This window comes from Taeniopygia guttata, chromosome 3 (genome assembly GCF_048771995.1).
Source record: "Taeniopygia guttata chromosome 3, bTaeGut7.mat, whole genome shotgun sequence".
NCBI lineage: Eukaryota > Metazoa > Chordata > Aves > Passeriformes > Estrildidae > Taeniopygia > Taeniopygia guttata.
This window is the reverse complement of record NC_133027.1, coordinates 81,760,086-81,778,924: the sequence shown is the minus strand read 5'-3', so window position 1 is coordinate 81,778,924 and position 18,839 is coordinate 81,760,086. Positions and strand designations below refer to the sequence as shown.

Here is an 18,839-nt window from a genome sequence, read left to right as displayed (position 1 = left end):
TCCAGAGCTAGTAGCATAGAAAAGCAGAGATTTTGAAAGGGAATATGGACAGAAGCAATAGAATTTGTGGTTATGATTCAAGAAGGCACAGTGAAGAATTTTCAGCTAACTTTACAAAGAACACAAGTAAATAAAATATAATGAAAATTTATCCCACTGCTCTGGGGGGGAAAAAACCTAAAACCTCTGTTAGCAACTGTAACAATAAATATTTAGAATCACTCATGCCTTTCTTCTAGCCTGGAGAACACATAATCCAGTGCCAAACAGAGAGATGTTTGGGACGGTTTTTCATGTCATGCAAAGCATGGACTAAGTAAGACAACCAAAGGAGCCAGACTTCTGAAACAGAAAGTAATATTCTGCTCATGCAGTTTAAGTTAAAGATCTGGTACAAACCCAGAAATGAATAATAAACCACTTTGTCTGCAGCAGTCTTTTGCAATCTATGTGTTGTATACAATGCACACAGACATAGTGAATTACAACTGTTATTTGTCTACCCTAGAAATCTATTTTTGACAGAATTGAGCAGCAGATGCTCAAAAGGCACATATGGAATAAAGAATCTCCATGAAGGTCTCACATTAACCCAGCAGTTAAGAGACCTTCTTATACCTCTAACAATAAACTTCACAATCTACTTGTTATTAGTTAAAAGATACCCCTTTAAAGTTTTCTTTTAATATCTCACAGTTTGCTTTAAGTACATCCTTTATTCATGTGCAAAGCTTTAAACTAGCAAACAAATTAATTTACTTCGTTGTTATTTTCTCATATATTAGCATATCTATCCTAAAGAGAAAACCTAATGCAAAGTCTTTTAGGAACTCTTCTATCTTTGAAACCCTTCTAAATCTATAGCATCTTTCTAAAGAAAAACATTCAACCCATACTGTGTTCTAAGCACCAATATACCATCATTCTCAACTACAGGATATTTTCCAACACACTTATTCATTATGTTTCTAGAACACTGCATTGTCTGATCTTCCACTACAAATGAACATCACTATCTAGCTCTTCCTTCTTTCATGTATTTTCAAATAAGTCTCCATAAGATGAATACATCCTACATAAATTTGAGATAAAGCCAGGAAACTCAGATGTCACTGTTTTATCCATGCATATTAGGAATTAATGTACCTCTCTGTTACAAGAATTAATCTCGTTTAACATTTCAGTTACATTACACCTGAGGGGACAATACTGATATTTAGATAATTCGCAAGGAAAATCACACTGCTTTTCTTTTTCCTTTGTGCACAGTCTTTTTAAAATAACAAATTAGGATTGTAATATAATTCCGTTTTCTAAAATACAGTTACAGGATTATCTCTTTCTATCTATTTGAGAAACAAAAGAATTACCATATCAAATTGCATTACTCATCCATCTAATACTATAACCCCACATCGTGATAGGTATCAGTATGAGGCACTCAAAAAGGAGATAAAAGCAACCTTATATTAAAGACCAAAAAAAATAATCAATCAGTTATTCTTGCCATGTAACTTTTACTTAAGAGCTAACATGGCTTTCAATCTTAAGACTCTACCCTAAGAACAAAGGGACTGTAATTTAATACTTTTCATCATGAGTCATATAGCAGCTGTCAAAGATTTCCAGTACTAAACCAGAATTTCTAACTTTTCTTCTTTACAATCCTGTTTTATTTAGCAGCAGGCATAATTCTTTTCTTCTAATGAAACAATATTCATAAGTTAATTTTCCACTTATCCCCTTCCAATTAACAGCTGCTACCTTCACTGCTTGTTTAATTGTAACTTCATATTGATAGTTTTTTACTTTTCAACCATTGCTGAACACATTTGGATAATCAATAGCTTTAACTGGAAGTTATTTTGCAAGGAACCACCTCCCTTCCACTTGCTACATACAGAATATTTGACTTACACAATGCAAAACCACAAGATAAATATAAAGGCTTTAAAGCCTAAAATGCATTGCAAGTTTTCAACTGTAGCTTATGCATATTTATTTGAAGCAAGTCCACCTCCTGTTATGTGTCAGCCCTGGAAATGCCTGCATCTATTACATATTTTCACACCTGGAATGCTTCATTATCCCAAGCTATCTTTCAGCTGTTAGTATGACATGCTTTTTTTGCCCCACACATGACTCTAGCTTCTCTAGCACCCTTTGGCCATTTCATTATTTTCACTCTATGGCTATTCAAGTCTGCATGACAACCCAAATGTTACACATCAGTGGAACAGATGTTTAGATGACCTATACGTCCTGTAGTATCTTATGCACATCCCTTAATAAAACAAAAAATATATCTATCTATATTGTATTTCTCCAAGCATTTTTCACCAAAAGAAAACTACACAAAGCTACTTCAGGTAGGTTTTAAGCAATCCTTCAAGGAGACTGTAACACTGCTGTAATAGTATTTAGGATCCCAGAGGAATTCCAAGTTCTCATGTCATGTGTAAAAAGCTAAGTCCTGCTACACATACCATGTTGGTGCAGTTCATATCAATGAAAATACTGCCTAAACTTTAGCACTACAAAGGCTCTGGAGCAGCTTAAATGTCTCATATATAAAGATTTAACTGGAATAGACATAAACCCAGATTCTACCATCATATTTTAAAATAAATTACAATACGATTTAATTTAGGACAACTAATTAGTCACACTGCCACCCAGAGTTTGCATTTTCTGATTAAATAATGTACTAAAAACGTGTATATACATAAGAAGGGTGAATCAGACTTTTACAGAAAGTATCAAAAATATCTCTAATTCTGGCAAATGTGCTTGTCTATTTGTGTAATGTTATGGCCACATTTGGCAAATAAAATTCCACCAATTCAAAACCTGACTTTTCAATTTGTTTCAAGGTCCACTAAAATGTCTCTGGCAATCTCACCAACACCTATAATGCAAACTGCCAAATGGAGATTATCATCTCTGCACGTTCTTAAACTTGTACACTAGTTAAAAACAATTAAATAGCATGAAATTTGTGGTTGTACAGCTACACCAACTAGTGAAGCAATGCACACAATTCCTCATGCACTGTTCCCCATGGTACCTGTCTGTCTGTAGCTTCCAAGTCCGAGTGTGCTGAGCTGCATCCCCGTGGTGCTGCTGGTGCAGATGTTGAGGGTGCCGCCTCTGCTGCTGCTCCTGCTGGACTTCTACCCAACAGGGAGGGACAGTGGCTGAAAACCGTGGTGTCAAGGTTTCAAAACGGGTCAGTTCCACCAGGGATGTCAGTGTCTCAAGGGAGAACGGCTGGTCCACCAAAAGATCAACTCCTGAATAATTATAGCATATATATTCATTTACTACATAGATATTTTTTTCCAGAACATCCTATTAAAAATAGTTTCAAATATATCAGAACTGCTATAGGCAAAATGAACTACATATCGTATGAAGGTTTTTTAGTTAAAAAAGAGTAATAAGAGTACCCCCCCCCACAAAGCACCACCCTAAACAAACAACAAAACACAACTACAAAAAAAACCAACACAAGCAACCAAACATCCCAGCCTTGAAGCCTGTATCCTTTGAAGGCAGTTCACTTGGAATAAATTTTCTAAATACTGAGAGCTCTGAGCATGCTGTCTGGAATTCAGCCAGAGGCATAAGGAATAAGTAATTCGCCAGCTATACTTTGAAGATGTAAAGCTGATTAAACATTTTTTTACTATCCCTACTGACTCAGATAAAAAAAAATTCATGAAAACAGGCATACAGAATTACTAGGCATTTTTATCACTGTTTAAAACATTACTTTGGTCCCTTATTATCAATATTGACTTGTTTTATGGTAGATTACTTGACTTGTTTTATGGTGTATATTTTCTAGTATTTTGAGCATTTTCTCTTAAAAATGTGTTTTGAAGGAAAAGTTTTCACTTGTAAAGAAATCATGGGTTTCAAAAGAAGAAATCTGCTACCTGACTACTACTGTCACACTTGAGGTGAGGAGATAATAATACACCAAAACAAATACCACCCTTGCTGCAAAGCCTAAACCTAGAGAATATCTTGAAAAACAGTCCAGGTTGACTTGGAGAGGTAATAAATTCACTCTCATTGCAACTATAAAAATTTCTACTTTTCAATTTCAGAGGCATAAAAATGCCAAAGAAATCAGAAATGCTTTAGAAATTGAACTTCAATAATACAGCAAAGATTTTCACTTTTTTAACTGCCAAATGTGAACCTCATTAGCTGCATGACACTGCAATGAGAAGTGAGATCATTGCTCAAACTGTACAACAAGCCTATCTTTGAGCAGACTGGATTTTTCTGCTTCATTCTCCTTCCTCCTCCAACAGAAACAAATCCAAATTCAGAGTATTCACAGCAACCACATACATGTTATCAATGAGCCTAAAACTGAAAAATAAGGACTTAACTTTCTACTGCTGTCAGGTATACTTGGCTTCATTTAAAAATTACAAGACATTTATTGTATTCTAACAAAGTGTTATAACAAGACAAACAGCAAACTTGAAAACAGGTTTTAAACTGGTCAGGAAGACCAATATTCTTTTTTAACTCACTTTGAAAAAAAGGCATTATTTTAGATTACTTCACCACAAAAAAACCTCCATTCTTTAAAAGGAAACATTAATCTATGATTGCTATAATAATAATTTATTTTCTCTTAAAACAATAAAATTGAATATGCATCCAAGTTGTAAATTCAGGCTAGAAAATAAAATGCAAGAAACACATTCTAGAATACAAACAATGGAGAAAAATAAACACACATATCCCACAATATAAAGGAACAATGTACGAGTAGAAGCTTCTGCTTGTTGTAGGACTTAATTTCCCCAAACAGAAGCCTTTTTCTTAAGCTGTCTCTGTCTGCAAAACATGCTAAGACAATAGTGGAAGAAAACACTTTTTCTGTTTTTTAGTATGTAAGACCAAAAGAGAAGCAACACTGATATTATAAATCAAAGGCTGACCAATCTCAAATCTACACAAGTACTGACAACCTCAGTACTGAATAGGTTTACAGAGCCCTAATAATCATTCTCATATATGCTAAGAGTCCTGTGCTACTGACTTTAGTATCCTCAAGAGTTCTGCAACCATTTGGTTTCAACAACTCCAATCCAGACCCCTCATTTCAGCAATGGCTTCTTATGACTTTTAAGCTTCTCTCAGGGCTTTTAGTGACTCAGTTTGACGCCATAGCAAAATAGTACTCAGTTTATCTGATCATTCCTGTGTACCTAACAACTCTTTGGAAACCATTACAGAACAAGATCAAGCAATACTACAATGTCTAAATTATATGACTACTTAAAGGAGGACCTGCAGCTTGTGGACAATCTATAGTCTATACATAAAAAACCCAATTTCTTATTCCAATAAATCATATTCAAGGCTATACTGAAGGCTGGATGGGAACAATATAAAAAAAAGGAAAATAATTTCCCTTTATAGTACTGGCAGAATTTAAACAGTAATTCTCATCTATTTGACTCATCAGCATAGTGAGAGTTACCATTTGCTTGGAAGTCACTTATCTCCGCTGACAAGGGAATACATCCATTGAAACACATCCTTGATATCTATATTCTTTTTTGCTTTATTTGCTATTAGCAAAAGAAGGGTGCAGAAGAAAGCCATAGACTTTTTCCCCCCTCACATATGTACAACATTTTATTTTCTAGTGATCTTCAAACTTCAGGAATGGCTTCTTTGGTGAAAAAGAGGAGAAGCAGGAGAAATACAGTCCCCAAAGCAACTGCTGTAATACTGCTTACAAATAATCTTAAAAAAAAAAAAGCATCTCTTCCTTTTTTCGACTGACTCTTGAGGAATAAAATTAGGGTCACACAGTCTGCCACACTTAAAATCACACGCAGAGACTGGAAAAAGTCAAAGTGTTTTGTTTTGGTTTTTTTAAAATCGGGACCTGCTGAAGTGTTATGCTTGTACACACCCAGTGACACACATACAGCAACTACAGAACTCTTAACTTTGGGTAGTAAAAAACCTATCAGACAGCATGCTATTAAGTAATTGCAAGTTATGTTCAGATGCAGCTTTCAAAAATGACAAAAGTATTTTGATACATGTACACCTGTGCAATTTACCTGTAATGCCTGGACTAGAAGGGTTGGATAAGGGCTTGGTGCCTTCTGATGACTGTTCTACACTTTTGGTAAGGGACCCATCTACAAGTATATCAGCTTCATCGATGTCATCGCAGGTCCCTCCAATCTGAAGGAAATGCAGTTCTCCACCTAAAATCATCACAGACAACAAAAGAATAAAGTCTGGACAGGCATACAGCTAAATTCAAGTCACAAGACAGGTTTGCACTTAAAAGGCTATGCAATTATGACAGTATTTATGCAGGACCTGTAATCAGCAAAATTGAACAGGAATACTTATTTTGCTTTACTACTAATTTTTTTCAGGACAAATGCAAAACAGAACTACAGAAATACTGCAGTTGCAAATGGCATCAAAGGTAAAAACTATATGGGGGGACAGGTTTTAAAAGGCAATTACCAAAGGAAACCTCAATAGAAACGAAAAATCCTAACCATTATGACACTTCCCATAATCCAAATAATGTTTATTACAGAAAATATTCTACCATGTTAAGTGAAGGCCTACACTAACTCATCTGTACAGAGTGCATAAACCTCCTTTTAAATTTCAATATCTGAAAACTGAAAATTAAACTAATTTCTCTAAATTCTCCTAACTAAGGAGCTCTCCACATTATTTCATCAAACCTAGAATTAAAACACTGATCAAGTCAACAGACAAAAGAGCCATGCCCAAAATTTTCACTGGACACAATGTATTGATGGAAGCTTGAAATCATTCAAGGAGATTACCCATTATTCACCACTACAGATACATATAAATCAATTCTGTCATTTACAGAGAAGTCATAGAACCAAAGAGCACTAAGATCCTCAGGTCCAACCCTTAACACAGCACTGCCAAGTCCACCACTAAAACCATGTCTCTAAATGCCACATCTGCACACCTTTTAAATACCTCCAGGGAGAGTGACTTCACCACCACCCTGAGCAGACTGTTTCAATGTTTGGCCTCCCTTTCTGTGACAACATTTTTCCTAATATCAATTCTCCCCTTAAGCAGCTTGAGGCCATTTCCTCTTATCCTGTCACTTGTTATTTTGGAGAACAGGCCAACCCAATACAATCTTCTCTTGGGTAGTTGTCCAGAACCTTAAGGTTACCCCTGCGCCTCCTTTTCTCCAGACTAATCAACCCCACCCACCTCAGCTGCTCCTCCTTCAACTTGTGCTCTAAGTCACTGAGAAGGAATGTTTAACTTTAGGTAATACTGGGGGAGGGGATGGGTGAGAAGAGCTGTTCCAGAAGTTACAAGAAGTTGAATTAGTAGGATTCAAATAAAGAGGCAAATCCAAGCACAGGCCTTAATGTGATTTTTCTGAAAAATTATCAGACTGATCTTCAGCATCTGAGTAACATTATGACAAACACTGTTATACAAAATATCCAGGTAATTTGAAACAAAAAAACCTGAGAATAAAAATGTAATAAAACCCCAAGATAAAAGCAGGTATATGTCCTGTACTGTGAGGGGTGAGGGGAGTGAAACAGAGCGATAGAGAGGCACAGGAAGAGTGTGAGGCACAGAGAAAAAGTGTGAGTCACACAGTTTTGGGGTTTTTTTGAGATTTCACTAAGAAAGGCCTGACAACAAATGCCTTTATAACTCACTCTTTTATAAAGATAGAAAAACAAATCATTCACATGACCAAAATGGTCAGAACAACTCTATGGACCAGTGCATAGTGCTGTGGGAAAATCCACCCCAGGTCTAGGTAATGTACAAAAGTAGTGTTCCTGGGATCTGAAGGGATGGGAGATTTTGTCATTATCTTTATCTTTTTATTCTGTCTTCTCAAAACACTGTCTTCTCAAAACACCTATTCCATTAAGCCATGAAGCCATTTCTGGGTGGGTCTTTTCTGAGATCCACTAAGAAGCCTGTACCTCCCCTCTCTCAGTCGCAAACCACACAGAACAGTAAGTACATCCCAAGCAGACCCCAAGAGTGGAGGGGGAAAAAATAGTTCTAGCAAACAACAGTTTTGAGTTTCCTTGAAATTAAACAGCTCATAAATAAGCAATTTTCCTCAAACTTCAAAGAGAATTTGAGACACATTAGAAAATGCAGATGTTGACAGCTTCATTTGGTAGTAAGTCAAATTAGTTTGTGTATCACTTGGTTTACTGCTCAGCAGCAAAAGCATCCTTACAATTTTTTCCATAAAGGAGAATATTCATAATTCCTGCATTCCTGAAAGATTCCATCCCTTTTCCAAGGAAAAATCTGTGCTAAACTTGAGGTACCTCACTTCCTCTCATTAGTTTTTTAAAAGGTTCTGTAAAGAAGTTTACCACGAACTTAAGTTGTACAGTATCAGCCTCTGCTTATGCACACTTTTGCAAAATGCTGTAGTTGGCTGTGTCCCTGTATCACAAAGGAGGCATTTCCTCTCAGAGAACATCCAAAGATGACTTTCTGATGATGCATGCTTCATTATTTGTTTCAATGATACTGCAGTTCCAATAGTCAAGTGCCAGTGAAAAAATCTGCACAGAAGTCAATGCCTTTTTTTTTTTTCTTTTTGTGTTACTACTATTGTTTGCAGCACTAGGCGGAAAGAGTGACTCGTCCAGTGCTTTCTAATTCTAGCCAGGGAGCAAACATCCCAAGTAGCAGTTGATCTGAAGGCTCTCCTACTTGCATGCATTTGACAGGGGCAATATTTCTGTTGTACTACCAAGAAGATATGAAAGCTGGCACTGACTTACTCAGTTATCACAGAAGAGATAAATTGGAAACCAGCATCATTATACTTCCTTCAAAAAAACAGGTAACACAATCAAAACATTGTTAACTTAATTCTGAACTGTATTTAAAACCTGCAATTTGCATGGATTCAAGAACCTGGTGGCAATACAAACAGAACACAAGAATAATGAATTTATTCAAATAAATCACAGGTTTCCTTCTGGCAGAACAGTTCCTGGTTCCAGGAAAGCAGCACTGGAACAAGCTAGAGAGCATGTCAGAGACTAAGGCCACAGAGGTTAAAGCCAATCAGGTGAGATGTTCCTGAACTCTAGAAGGAGTTTGGGAAGAACGACACCATTGTCATTAGCAAACCACAACACAATTACATAGTTAAACAATAGACAATTAATTAAAAGGAATTAGAAAACAAAACCATACCACAGGTAGCTATGCACTAATTAATTTATAGTCCCCTCCTTCTCTTGTCATTGGTTGGCTCTAAATGTGCAAGTTCAGAACACTTGAAAAATGTCATCAAGAAAGCTATCCCAAAACCTCACTTGGAGACACTCTAATTTAAACTACTCTAGGAGATTTTATCTATAAAATTCTGCCCTGACTTTGAAAAAATAAAATGTAATTGAATACAGACAGGTGAAAGTTACCATGTCTAGAAAGAAATAATTAACAGCCCTGTTACCAAAAAAAAAAAAAAAAAAAAAAAAAAAAAAAAATCAGTTAGACAGCAGCTCTGTAAGAGCGGTTTTTGTGAATCAGTCAATAAACCTCATTCAATTTCCTGCTCAGAAGTGCAAACATTCCACTATGTACACACACACATTGTATGTACAAACTCCAGAGCTGCTTGAGGAATTAATATGTAGGATTACCAGGCCTGGTTTTGCATATCTCATCAAGAAACTTGTGGACTGACTTGATCAGATCTTTTGAGAGGGGAAAGTAAAGGCTGCTTTGTTTTCTTCTTCTTCTGTCACTTTGAAAGGATTGGAGATATTCAGCTTGAGACAATAAATGGTTGGAGAAGGACAGCACCTAAATAAACTCTGTTTTTTCCTCCTTTTTTTAAGAAATCTCTTTGCCATATCTACAATGAATGGTACAACAGATATGACTCCAGTAACAAAGATGATAGAGACTAAACACTAGTGAAAAAAATTATCATCAAGGGCAGCACTCAGCAGGAGAAATTTCATGAGCAGACTGCTAAATCTCTGTCTTGAAGATGTTTGCGAATGGTGATCAGCAGTCTGTTTCTGGATGGGTAAGTATAATTGACCTTGACTTGAAGATGAGCTCTCAGCATCACTTCCAATACTAATTCTGATGTGGAAATAAAATTGACTTCTCAAATCCTATTAGACTCCATTACCAAAAAAGGTAGAAAATTGAAAATACTGAATTGATTCCTGAACTTCAAATACACAGTACATGGGACAGACAAAGCCTAATGACAAGGAAGACACAATGTAAATCAGAAAAAACATACAGAATGTGATTACTACACTATTTACAACTTAGGAGCAAGAAAGGTGATATAAATGAAAGGCACGAGATTTGGGAAAATCAATTCTCAAATCTATCCAAGTGCTATCCAATTCTGCCAGGCTTGCAGGTAAGAAGTATCAGCACAGGCAACTCAACCTGGACATACCAAAATCCAGCCTGAAAAAAATACTTTTTCCAACAAAAGGGAGGGACTAAAAAACTCTTTGTTATATTGTAGCACCTTTAAAATATTATAATGTAACAGATTCAAAGTTTCAGGGGAGCACAATCCAGCAATAAAAAACTATATCTGACCCTCTTAAACACAAGATACTAAACTTTAAATATCAAAAGATCACCCAGCAGAAGTATCTCTATTTAAAAACAGTACCCGCTGCCTTGTTTTAGAATAAAGAATTTACTTATTTTCTTATTAATTATTCTGAACACCATAAAAGCATAGTTTAGACTCTTACTACTGATACAAGAGAAAACTCATAGGAGAGCAGACAATACACTAGTAAGAGGGATATTAAATACAGTCTACCTTGGTCAAGAGGAAGAGAAGAAAGCAAAATTTAAAGAGACTAAAGTTCACAATGTTTGTTTAACAGAACTGGAAACAAGAACATACTTGCACATTTTCCTCCAGAGGTCAAGCTCAGGTAATCCTTGCAGAAGCAGGTAAGTACCTGAAGCTGACACCAGGAGGTAACATTCTGAAGCATGACTCACAAAGACGGATGACGTCAAAAGCAGGTCTAAAACATCTTTCCATAAAACCACTGCAGATCTGAAGCACCCATTCACACAGAGGTTTCTTTTTCAGTCATATCTTAAAGGCAGCTATGGAAAAATTTTATATAATCTACCAATGAAAACAATACATCAACAAGCAGGAGAAACAGAAGAAAATGCTATTCTCCATTCAGAACTTTCCGACATTAAAGTATCTCTTTCCCTACTCTGATGTCCCAAACAAGTAAACAGGAAAGAATACACTGCTCATGCCTGAATATTTTCCAACATCATTCAAGCATTTTCAATGCATGTATGCTCCAAAACTTTCACTTTAAATTTTCATTTATGTCTTTGCACTACAAGCTCCCTTCTAGACGGAATAATGTTGAACACATCAGTGAATACAGTTATTAGACTTTCAGTGTATCTATCTTATGCTATCAGACTGCAGGCACTGTCCCACTTGTGGCAGTAAACCTAGAGAAGCAAGCACCTCTTGAAAGTGAGAAAAATATAATAATGACTGATATGCTAAAAAATGAATGAAATTGAAAGCCTCTAAAGACATTTAAGCAATGAAAATAATGAACTCCAAAGTCCTTGGCTGAGCAGAAAATGGAAGTTCCAAATAGATGTATAGTGGGTGAAATGAAAGATAAGAATAATCAGTGGGGTTTTTTTCTGTTTGTTTGTTTTTTTAAATAAACAAAGCACTATATTAAAAAAAAGACCCTTGCAGGCTGACTTGATACCTGTAGCATACTGGCCTACAGAAGAAAAAATACCCCAAAATCTCAGTCATATTAAGGGCAGCATGAACAAAAGAAATCCAAAAAAAGCTATTGATAAATTACTAGATGGGTATTATAATATTGAGAGAGATTTACTGCAAAGGCAGAATGATGTGCTTGTCCATTACAAGTAAAATGGAAGTATTCTCCAGTCAGTAACAGACACAAAATACTCCTAACACACAATGAATAAATGCTTCCAGCTCAAGAGACCTGTATATCTTACACTCCATGCCCCAAAGAGGTTTAGATAATACCAAAAGCTACAAGAATATGACTACCATACACATTAACATTGGATGGAAAAGTACCGTGCACAACACACCCTTTAACTTTTATCATGAATCTTAAAACACAAGAAAGGCAAGAGATTTGATGAAAGAAAGAAATTGATAGTAATAAAATTCTGTAGAAAAAAAAAAAATCTGTTTGAGATTCTGTTTTCAATGAAAACAGAAAAATCTGTTTTCAATGAGATTGCAGTTTGATCAGCTAAGTATGAAGTCAAAACACTATGACATGGTGTCCTGAATTGACTTTATGATGCTTCTATTGCCATTCATCTGTTTAGCCCAGAAATAAGTTTTGCACCTTTAAGACTGCTTCCAAAAGTGAAGCAAGAAGCGCAGAGTTAGTGGTCAGAAACTGCACTCACTCCACCCCATTCCTGCTCCTGGACTGTGTTGTCTGCAGCATGGACAGACAGTGGGACAGTGCTCTCCTTTGCTTTTAGTTACTTTTTAGCTAGCTGAGACAGAGCAGTTCCCTGGACTGTGGTTTTTCTTTTTCTTGTAACTGTTTAAACCTGCTCTGTATTGAAAACCCAGAAGAGCACCTGGAACTCACACTTGTGGCCCACCAGGCCGGGCCCCGGCCACGACATTCCCAATGCTGGAGGGATGAATAACAGACTGGGTGAGCTGAGCTCCAGCCCCCATGAAGGGGACTTTGAGTTTGTCATCTCTTCAGATATGCAAGAAGTTTTATTGTTTAATATTGTTCATTTTTTGTGCTGGTGAATGCTTTGCCTGTTAAAAAAAAAAAGGTTTTTTTCCACTTTTCTCCAAGGAAATCTTTTCCCGAACCAGTTGGGGGAGGGACCACTTGAATTTGCTTTCTAGAAGAACCTCTTTGGAGGTTTGCTCCCAGATTTGCCCTAAACCAGGACACATGGATATGATAAGATAGAACTATTTTCAAAGGCAAGTAACCTTTCAGTTAGAGTTCCACTTTAACTAGGAAAAAGCAGGCATTATTAAATAGAGCTGAAACAGTTTAATAGATATTTCTTCAAAAGCAGTCACCGAAATAGAACAATTTAGTAAATATGAATGTTACCCTTGGGAAACTGCAAACATAAATACTAGTTATTAACTTGCAATGTTTTCATTAGTATTTAAAAAGCAAATCTGAAATGCCTACTTTCAGAAATCTTTGTAGGTGAGTGAGAAACATGGAGCCTTTAAGAAAACAGAAATGTTTACAATAAACTTGACTTCATCTGTTGGAAATAACAATTAAATCTGATTTAACAACTGCTCATAGGAGGACTTTATAATTAGTGTGACACCATCATGAAAGGAAAAAAAGGTATCAATTTCAATTCTTCTAGTAAAGAAGAAGCTCAACATGGTATTGTGGGAACTTATTTGAAATGTATGAACCACCCCATCAGCTTAGCCCCTCTGAGAGCCTAAGCATTTCCTCCACAGCTGCAATCAATTGCAGATGAACTAAACAGAACACTGGGACACGGAGAAACTCAGATGGGTAACACTCAGAGCTGTTTCCAATGTAACACAAGGAAACAGGGAATTGTGTGGTGGTTTAGGGACTTTTACAAAGCAGTTGTTACCTGGGCTTGAGTTACACTCCTCTCCTACCTGCCCCCTTCCCTAAAATGCCTTGTGTTTATTTGGAAAAAAAAGAATCCTGCATAAATAGTCTTGCTCTAACACTCAAGAAAGTAAAATCCCAACAGCAAAAAGCTGAAGCAGAACCAGAAGCATGCTACCTTAATGAAAATACACTGGGATAAGATATAAAATCATTATCTTCTCTGTTCTCTTGAATATAATCAAGTACAGGCAGAAGACATTTTTCCAAAATGGGATTTCTTTATCACAGAAATAATTACATACAATAATGACTTTTATTTGTTTTTGACTTAAGAAAACCATTTTTCAAGAATTAAGACACAGGCAAGAATTACTGCTATTCTAGAGATTAAAACTGACATTTAAGGTGAGGAATTAACTGGAGTCCATGCTTCCTAAGACCATTAAATTGTACGTAAATTCAGTGGCATTTAAAATTCTGCAACATAATCCAAATACAGTAAAATCAGTATTTTTTTAAAAATTTGAAGAAAAATCTTACCTTTGGTGCATGCACATAATCTGTCTGTGCCCGAACAGTATATCACAGAGACAAAAATATCTGGTTCCTCAGTGCCCTCTTTTTTAGGTGGCTCCACTTTGGCCAGAATTTCAAAGTTTGAAAGATCTAGTATTTTTACATAGCCTCCCTGAGTAGTTATTACCAGGTGCCCAAGAGTAGAGATCTCAGATCTTCTCTCTCTCCCACTGCCATTTTTAGAAGACAATTGTATTTCCTCTACAGGCTCCTCACAGTCGTCCTCTCGATTATCCAATATATCTGGTGGGAGCAAAATCATTGAGGTAATTGTATCTTGGGGGTCTTTGATATGCTGGATTTTTACTGGTTCCTCCTCTAGAGTAACTATTCTAGTGGCATAATTCATCTTATAAAGCACTAGGTATCCACCACTAACACTTCTGTGTTCAGGCTGAATTATTAAAGGAGTTGGTATATCTGCTGGTGACTCATGCTGGATTACATCAATGCTTGTGCCATTCACTACAGCAAGACTTGATTCTAATTCCCCCTTCCTTCTATTACATAGTGCCGAGTTTAATTTATTTAAATTATTCAAGGCCTCTACTTGATTTATTGCACTCAGAGATTCAACAGGACAAGTCCGCAGTCCTACTAACAGATGAATTCCATCTGCACAAGGTGTGATTGAATCTACACACAGGTTCTCCTCCTCTGCAAACTTGGGCAGACGCAGGCACTGAACCAAAGTCCCAGGCTTGGGAACCATAGAGCTCCACTTGTCCGAGTCCGGAGATGTCAGGCTGGCTGCAGCATCTGCAAACTGCTGAATGTAAGTCACAGGGGGGTCCTGTAACAGCAACTGTTCCTGACTGTCCAGCTCCATTTCAATGATCTGTGGAACTGTGAAACCATCGTCATGTATACTTTTACTCATAATATTGTTCATCTGTGAAAAGAGTTTTCCTGCTTTTTCATCAGACTCCTTAATGCTGTACAGCAGCAATACAGGCAAAGTCCTCCTTACCAGAGGGGAATTCAGCTCTGAATTAGTGCAGGATTCGTTGTCAGTTGATCCCTGTTCTGAGACACTCTCACCTCGAGTCCTGCTTAAGCCATCCAGTGATCTCTGAGAGTTACTGCTAATGGGAGAGGTAGCAGGTGATTTGTATGTTAATAGACCCCCGGCTAATAAACAAGGAAAGGGAATGTTGTGTTGCTCTAGATGTTTTTCCTTCATCTTTTCACTCTTACAGTTGGCCAAACAGGGATTTGCCCCAAGTTCTTCTAGATCTTTAACTGTGTCCTCCAGAACATTTGCAACAATTTCCCACTGAAGTTTTTCAGGTTGCTGAAGAACGCTGAGAGCTGTAATATCAAGGCTGACTTCCATAGTTTCTTTTTGTGAGGTATGCCCTTTAAAATAAAAATGTTTAAAATAATACAAATGCTCAAAAGACAAAACAGAAATCATGCTGCATGTATTACAGTTTGTTGGAAAAAAGGGATCTTTTTTCTACATCTCATGCTCTTTGTTTCCCTACTTGGTGATCCTTATTCAAAGACATAAACCAGATTACAGAAAATAAACATGCAGTACTCCCTTCCTCAAAACTTCTGACTCAATCTCTAAGAAAATAACACAAGAACACCATGCATAGCACCATTCTACTTCCATACAAAATCTTTATTTAGTAAGAAATACTTTATCAAAGTGCATACCCTTAGGGAAACAATCAAGACACAGGAACTATTTCAGCAATCCCCTGAATTTAAAGGGTTTCATACAGCTGTAATTTGTTCCCGTTCTAGGAAAGTTCTTTTATCTTGGTTTGTGTGCTTTATTGACAGCAAGATAAGCAATGCCTGTTGTCATGTAAGACATTTATTAACTAACAAAGCACAGTTTTTCTTTTCTCCTGCATGCCATCTCTCCATCACACAAACTGAAATGCCAGCATTCCTTTCAATGGTAAATCCAATGAAAAATCCTTTTCCATGGTAAATAGTTTTCCTTTTTTCTAATACAGTGAATATATTATCATCAGTTTTGACAGGGTTCTTTTAAAAGCCTGGAAGAAGAATTTCCCCTTTGACCACTAAACTGTTACATAGCTAACAGGTCAGATATAACCTACCCGTAACAGATTCCGATCTGGAATGCTCTTCACTGTCTGAATCCTCTAGTAAGTCATCACTGAAGAAAAGAAAAGCATGAATGACACCATGTACATGCTAACTGCATGCTTATTTTTAATTAAATTAATAAAAATTCATAAACCCCACAATGTGTATTATAGTTGGCCATTCCTTTTAGCCAGCATTGTGCATCCATTGATGAGTTCATCACAGACACCAACAGTACAAACTTTTTCCTCCCCTATTGAACCAATAGACTAGATTTCTTTTTGCCTCATTCTACCATTATACTTCCTACAATTCAGGCCTAAATGGAATTAAAATAAAAAACAGTTCTCAGGAATCTTCCCAAGAAAAACAAAACCATAAAATAAGGACATCTAAAAATTAGTATCAACATCTTCAAATTCCTCAAAATCATCTCTGGAAAGTGGAGCTGACAGACTGGTCTTCAATTCTATAAAGCAATTTTGTAGTTAGTACTGAAACAAGGATGAACAGTGTTGTTGGTTTTAAAAATATTGCCAGATAAATCTTTTTGTCATAAAACCAGATTCTGTTCAAGACACCTTTTTTCAAGAGAAATAGGCCCCTGAGTAATTCTAATAATATATAAATAATTAATGCATCTGACATTTCCAATAAAATAAATTATTTCCTATTACAGGCTCATTACACACAGGAAGACAGTAATCCCTTTGCAGCCTCAGGTAAAACTAAACACAGTACCAAGTCAGATCCTCAAACTTCAACAAACTGGATGCTTATTCTTCATATCCAAGAAACAGATCTTTGTGGGGTCAAAACTGATTAACACGGCAGACATAATTCCATACTCTGATTCTGATACAGCTTCCCCTTAAGCGGAGAAGTGATAGCAAATTCCATATAGGTTAAGTGAAATGGAAGATGCTTAGTTCTAGGCGGTACGATTGCACTGTCTTTTATCCAGCTCTTAAAATTGGTTTAATTCTTTAACTATTAGGGAGCTCCCAGCTCTAAAGCCACAGTAAGAGTTCAGGCAGCTGTTGACGTTGCTCATGTCAGCAGAAGAGAAAGCTTCATATTTGCTCTGCACTTCTGTAGATATCACACTAAGCTTAAAATCAAAGATTTACCTCCCTGTGCATATAGCAGTATTGTTACTTTCTTCTTAATGCTGAAGTTTAAGAACAAACATTCAGAAAACTAGAAAGACTCCCCAGTTAACTCTTGTTCTAAATTTTCCAACAGTTATTAACTCTGTTGAGCTCTGGTAAGACCAGACAAGAGCTCCCAGTAACAGACTGCATGAAGCACAAGTGAAATACTACTTTTTCTCACATCACACTTTCTAAGCACTGACATACCCTCTAGCTTATCCAAACCCTTGCAACAGGACTATCTAATTGATTTAGAGTCTGTATACAAGTACTAAAAGTATGCAAGGAAGTATAAATTCCTAGCACATCCATACAATTTTCAGAGTGACATAAACAGAAATTACAGAGAAGCAATCAGAAAAAAAACCATGTTCCAGAAGTCCATGAGGAGCCTTTCCTTTCAAAATCTGATATGTATAATCCATAACTAAAATGAAAAGCCGATCCAAAACTTATATTCCTTTCTCTTTTTACTCTGCCTCTGAAACATAAGCATAGAGCAGCAATGAGATTTGCAATCTCTCTGCTAGTGGAATATAAAACTGAAACAGCAGGAAACTGGCTTAAAAAATAGAAATTTAGATTAGTCTTTTTCAAGTGTTGAATTGTGTACAAATACAGAGTGACTAAAAATATTATTTCCATGAAAAGAAAATTACCAATCTTATGTTTCACAAAGCATGACTTTGTTAAATGGCATTTACCATTCAAACAGAAGCATTTCATATTTCTCATTTGGTAGACCAGCATACCTGTCTCCTTCTAATTTTGGTATGTCTGAGCAGCTAGAGGAATCTTCTAACCATGCTAGTGTTGGTCTCCTTGAGTCAACCCCTGAGCTCTGTTCTCCTGATAACATAAGTTGCTGCACAATAGCGGGATCATATGCATTGATTTCGAATTTTAAGTGGACCTGAGAAATAACAATAAAAAACAGAAGAGGTATTTGATTTTGAATCAAGATATGGCTGATCAGTAAATAGTTGATGAAAAATAATTATTTATTTTGCATACCTTCATAAGTTTGGAAACATCCCATATGCAGATCTTTCCTCGTTTTGTTGCAGCAGCTAGAAAATGAGGGCAACTTCCAGATCCAAAGCAGGTTATTCTGTCAGTGCCATCTGTGCAGGGAAATTGCGCTGGACTTGTTGCCAGTGTGACTGAAAGAGGTACATTCTGAGTGTGCTCACCCTTGACAAATGGGCAGTTTGGGGAATGTCTCTCATGTTCAGACCTTTCCAGATTAAAAACAAACACAGAAAACAGCCATTTTTTACTGTGAAAACTACACACAGCATATATAAGCTAAGCCCTAGAAGTGAAGGTGAAACAA

The 18,839-nt window shown here is 36.5% G+C and overlaps 1 protein-coding gene across 7 annotated transcripts in view; it reads right to left on the bottom strand.

Moving 5' to 3' along the window:
• The window catches only part of BIRC6 (baculoviral IAP repeat containing 6), a 170,482-nt gene that overhangs the window by 128,643 nt on the left and 23,000 nt on the right, over positions 1–18,839 (bottom strand). For all 7 annotated transcript variants that reach the window (XM_030268488.4, XM_030268493.4, XM_072927206.1 and 4 more), the window contains exons 7-12: positions 18,518–18,740; positions 18,256–18,416; positions 16,361–16,419; positions 14,244–15,638; positions 6,108–6,257; positions 3,068–3,293 (exon numbers count right to left, since the gene is read on the bottom strand). In XM_030268488.4, coding sequence (XP_030124348.4) covers positions 3,068–3,293; positions 6,108–6,257; positions 14,244–15,638; positions 16,361–16,419; positions 18,256–18,416; positions 18,518–18,740 — 2,214 coding nt within the window. The remainder of the gene's footprint in view (positions 1–3,067; positions 3,294–6,107; positions 6,258–14,243; positions 15,639–16,360; positions 16,420–18,255; positions 18,417–18,517; positions 18,741–18,839) is intronic.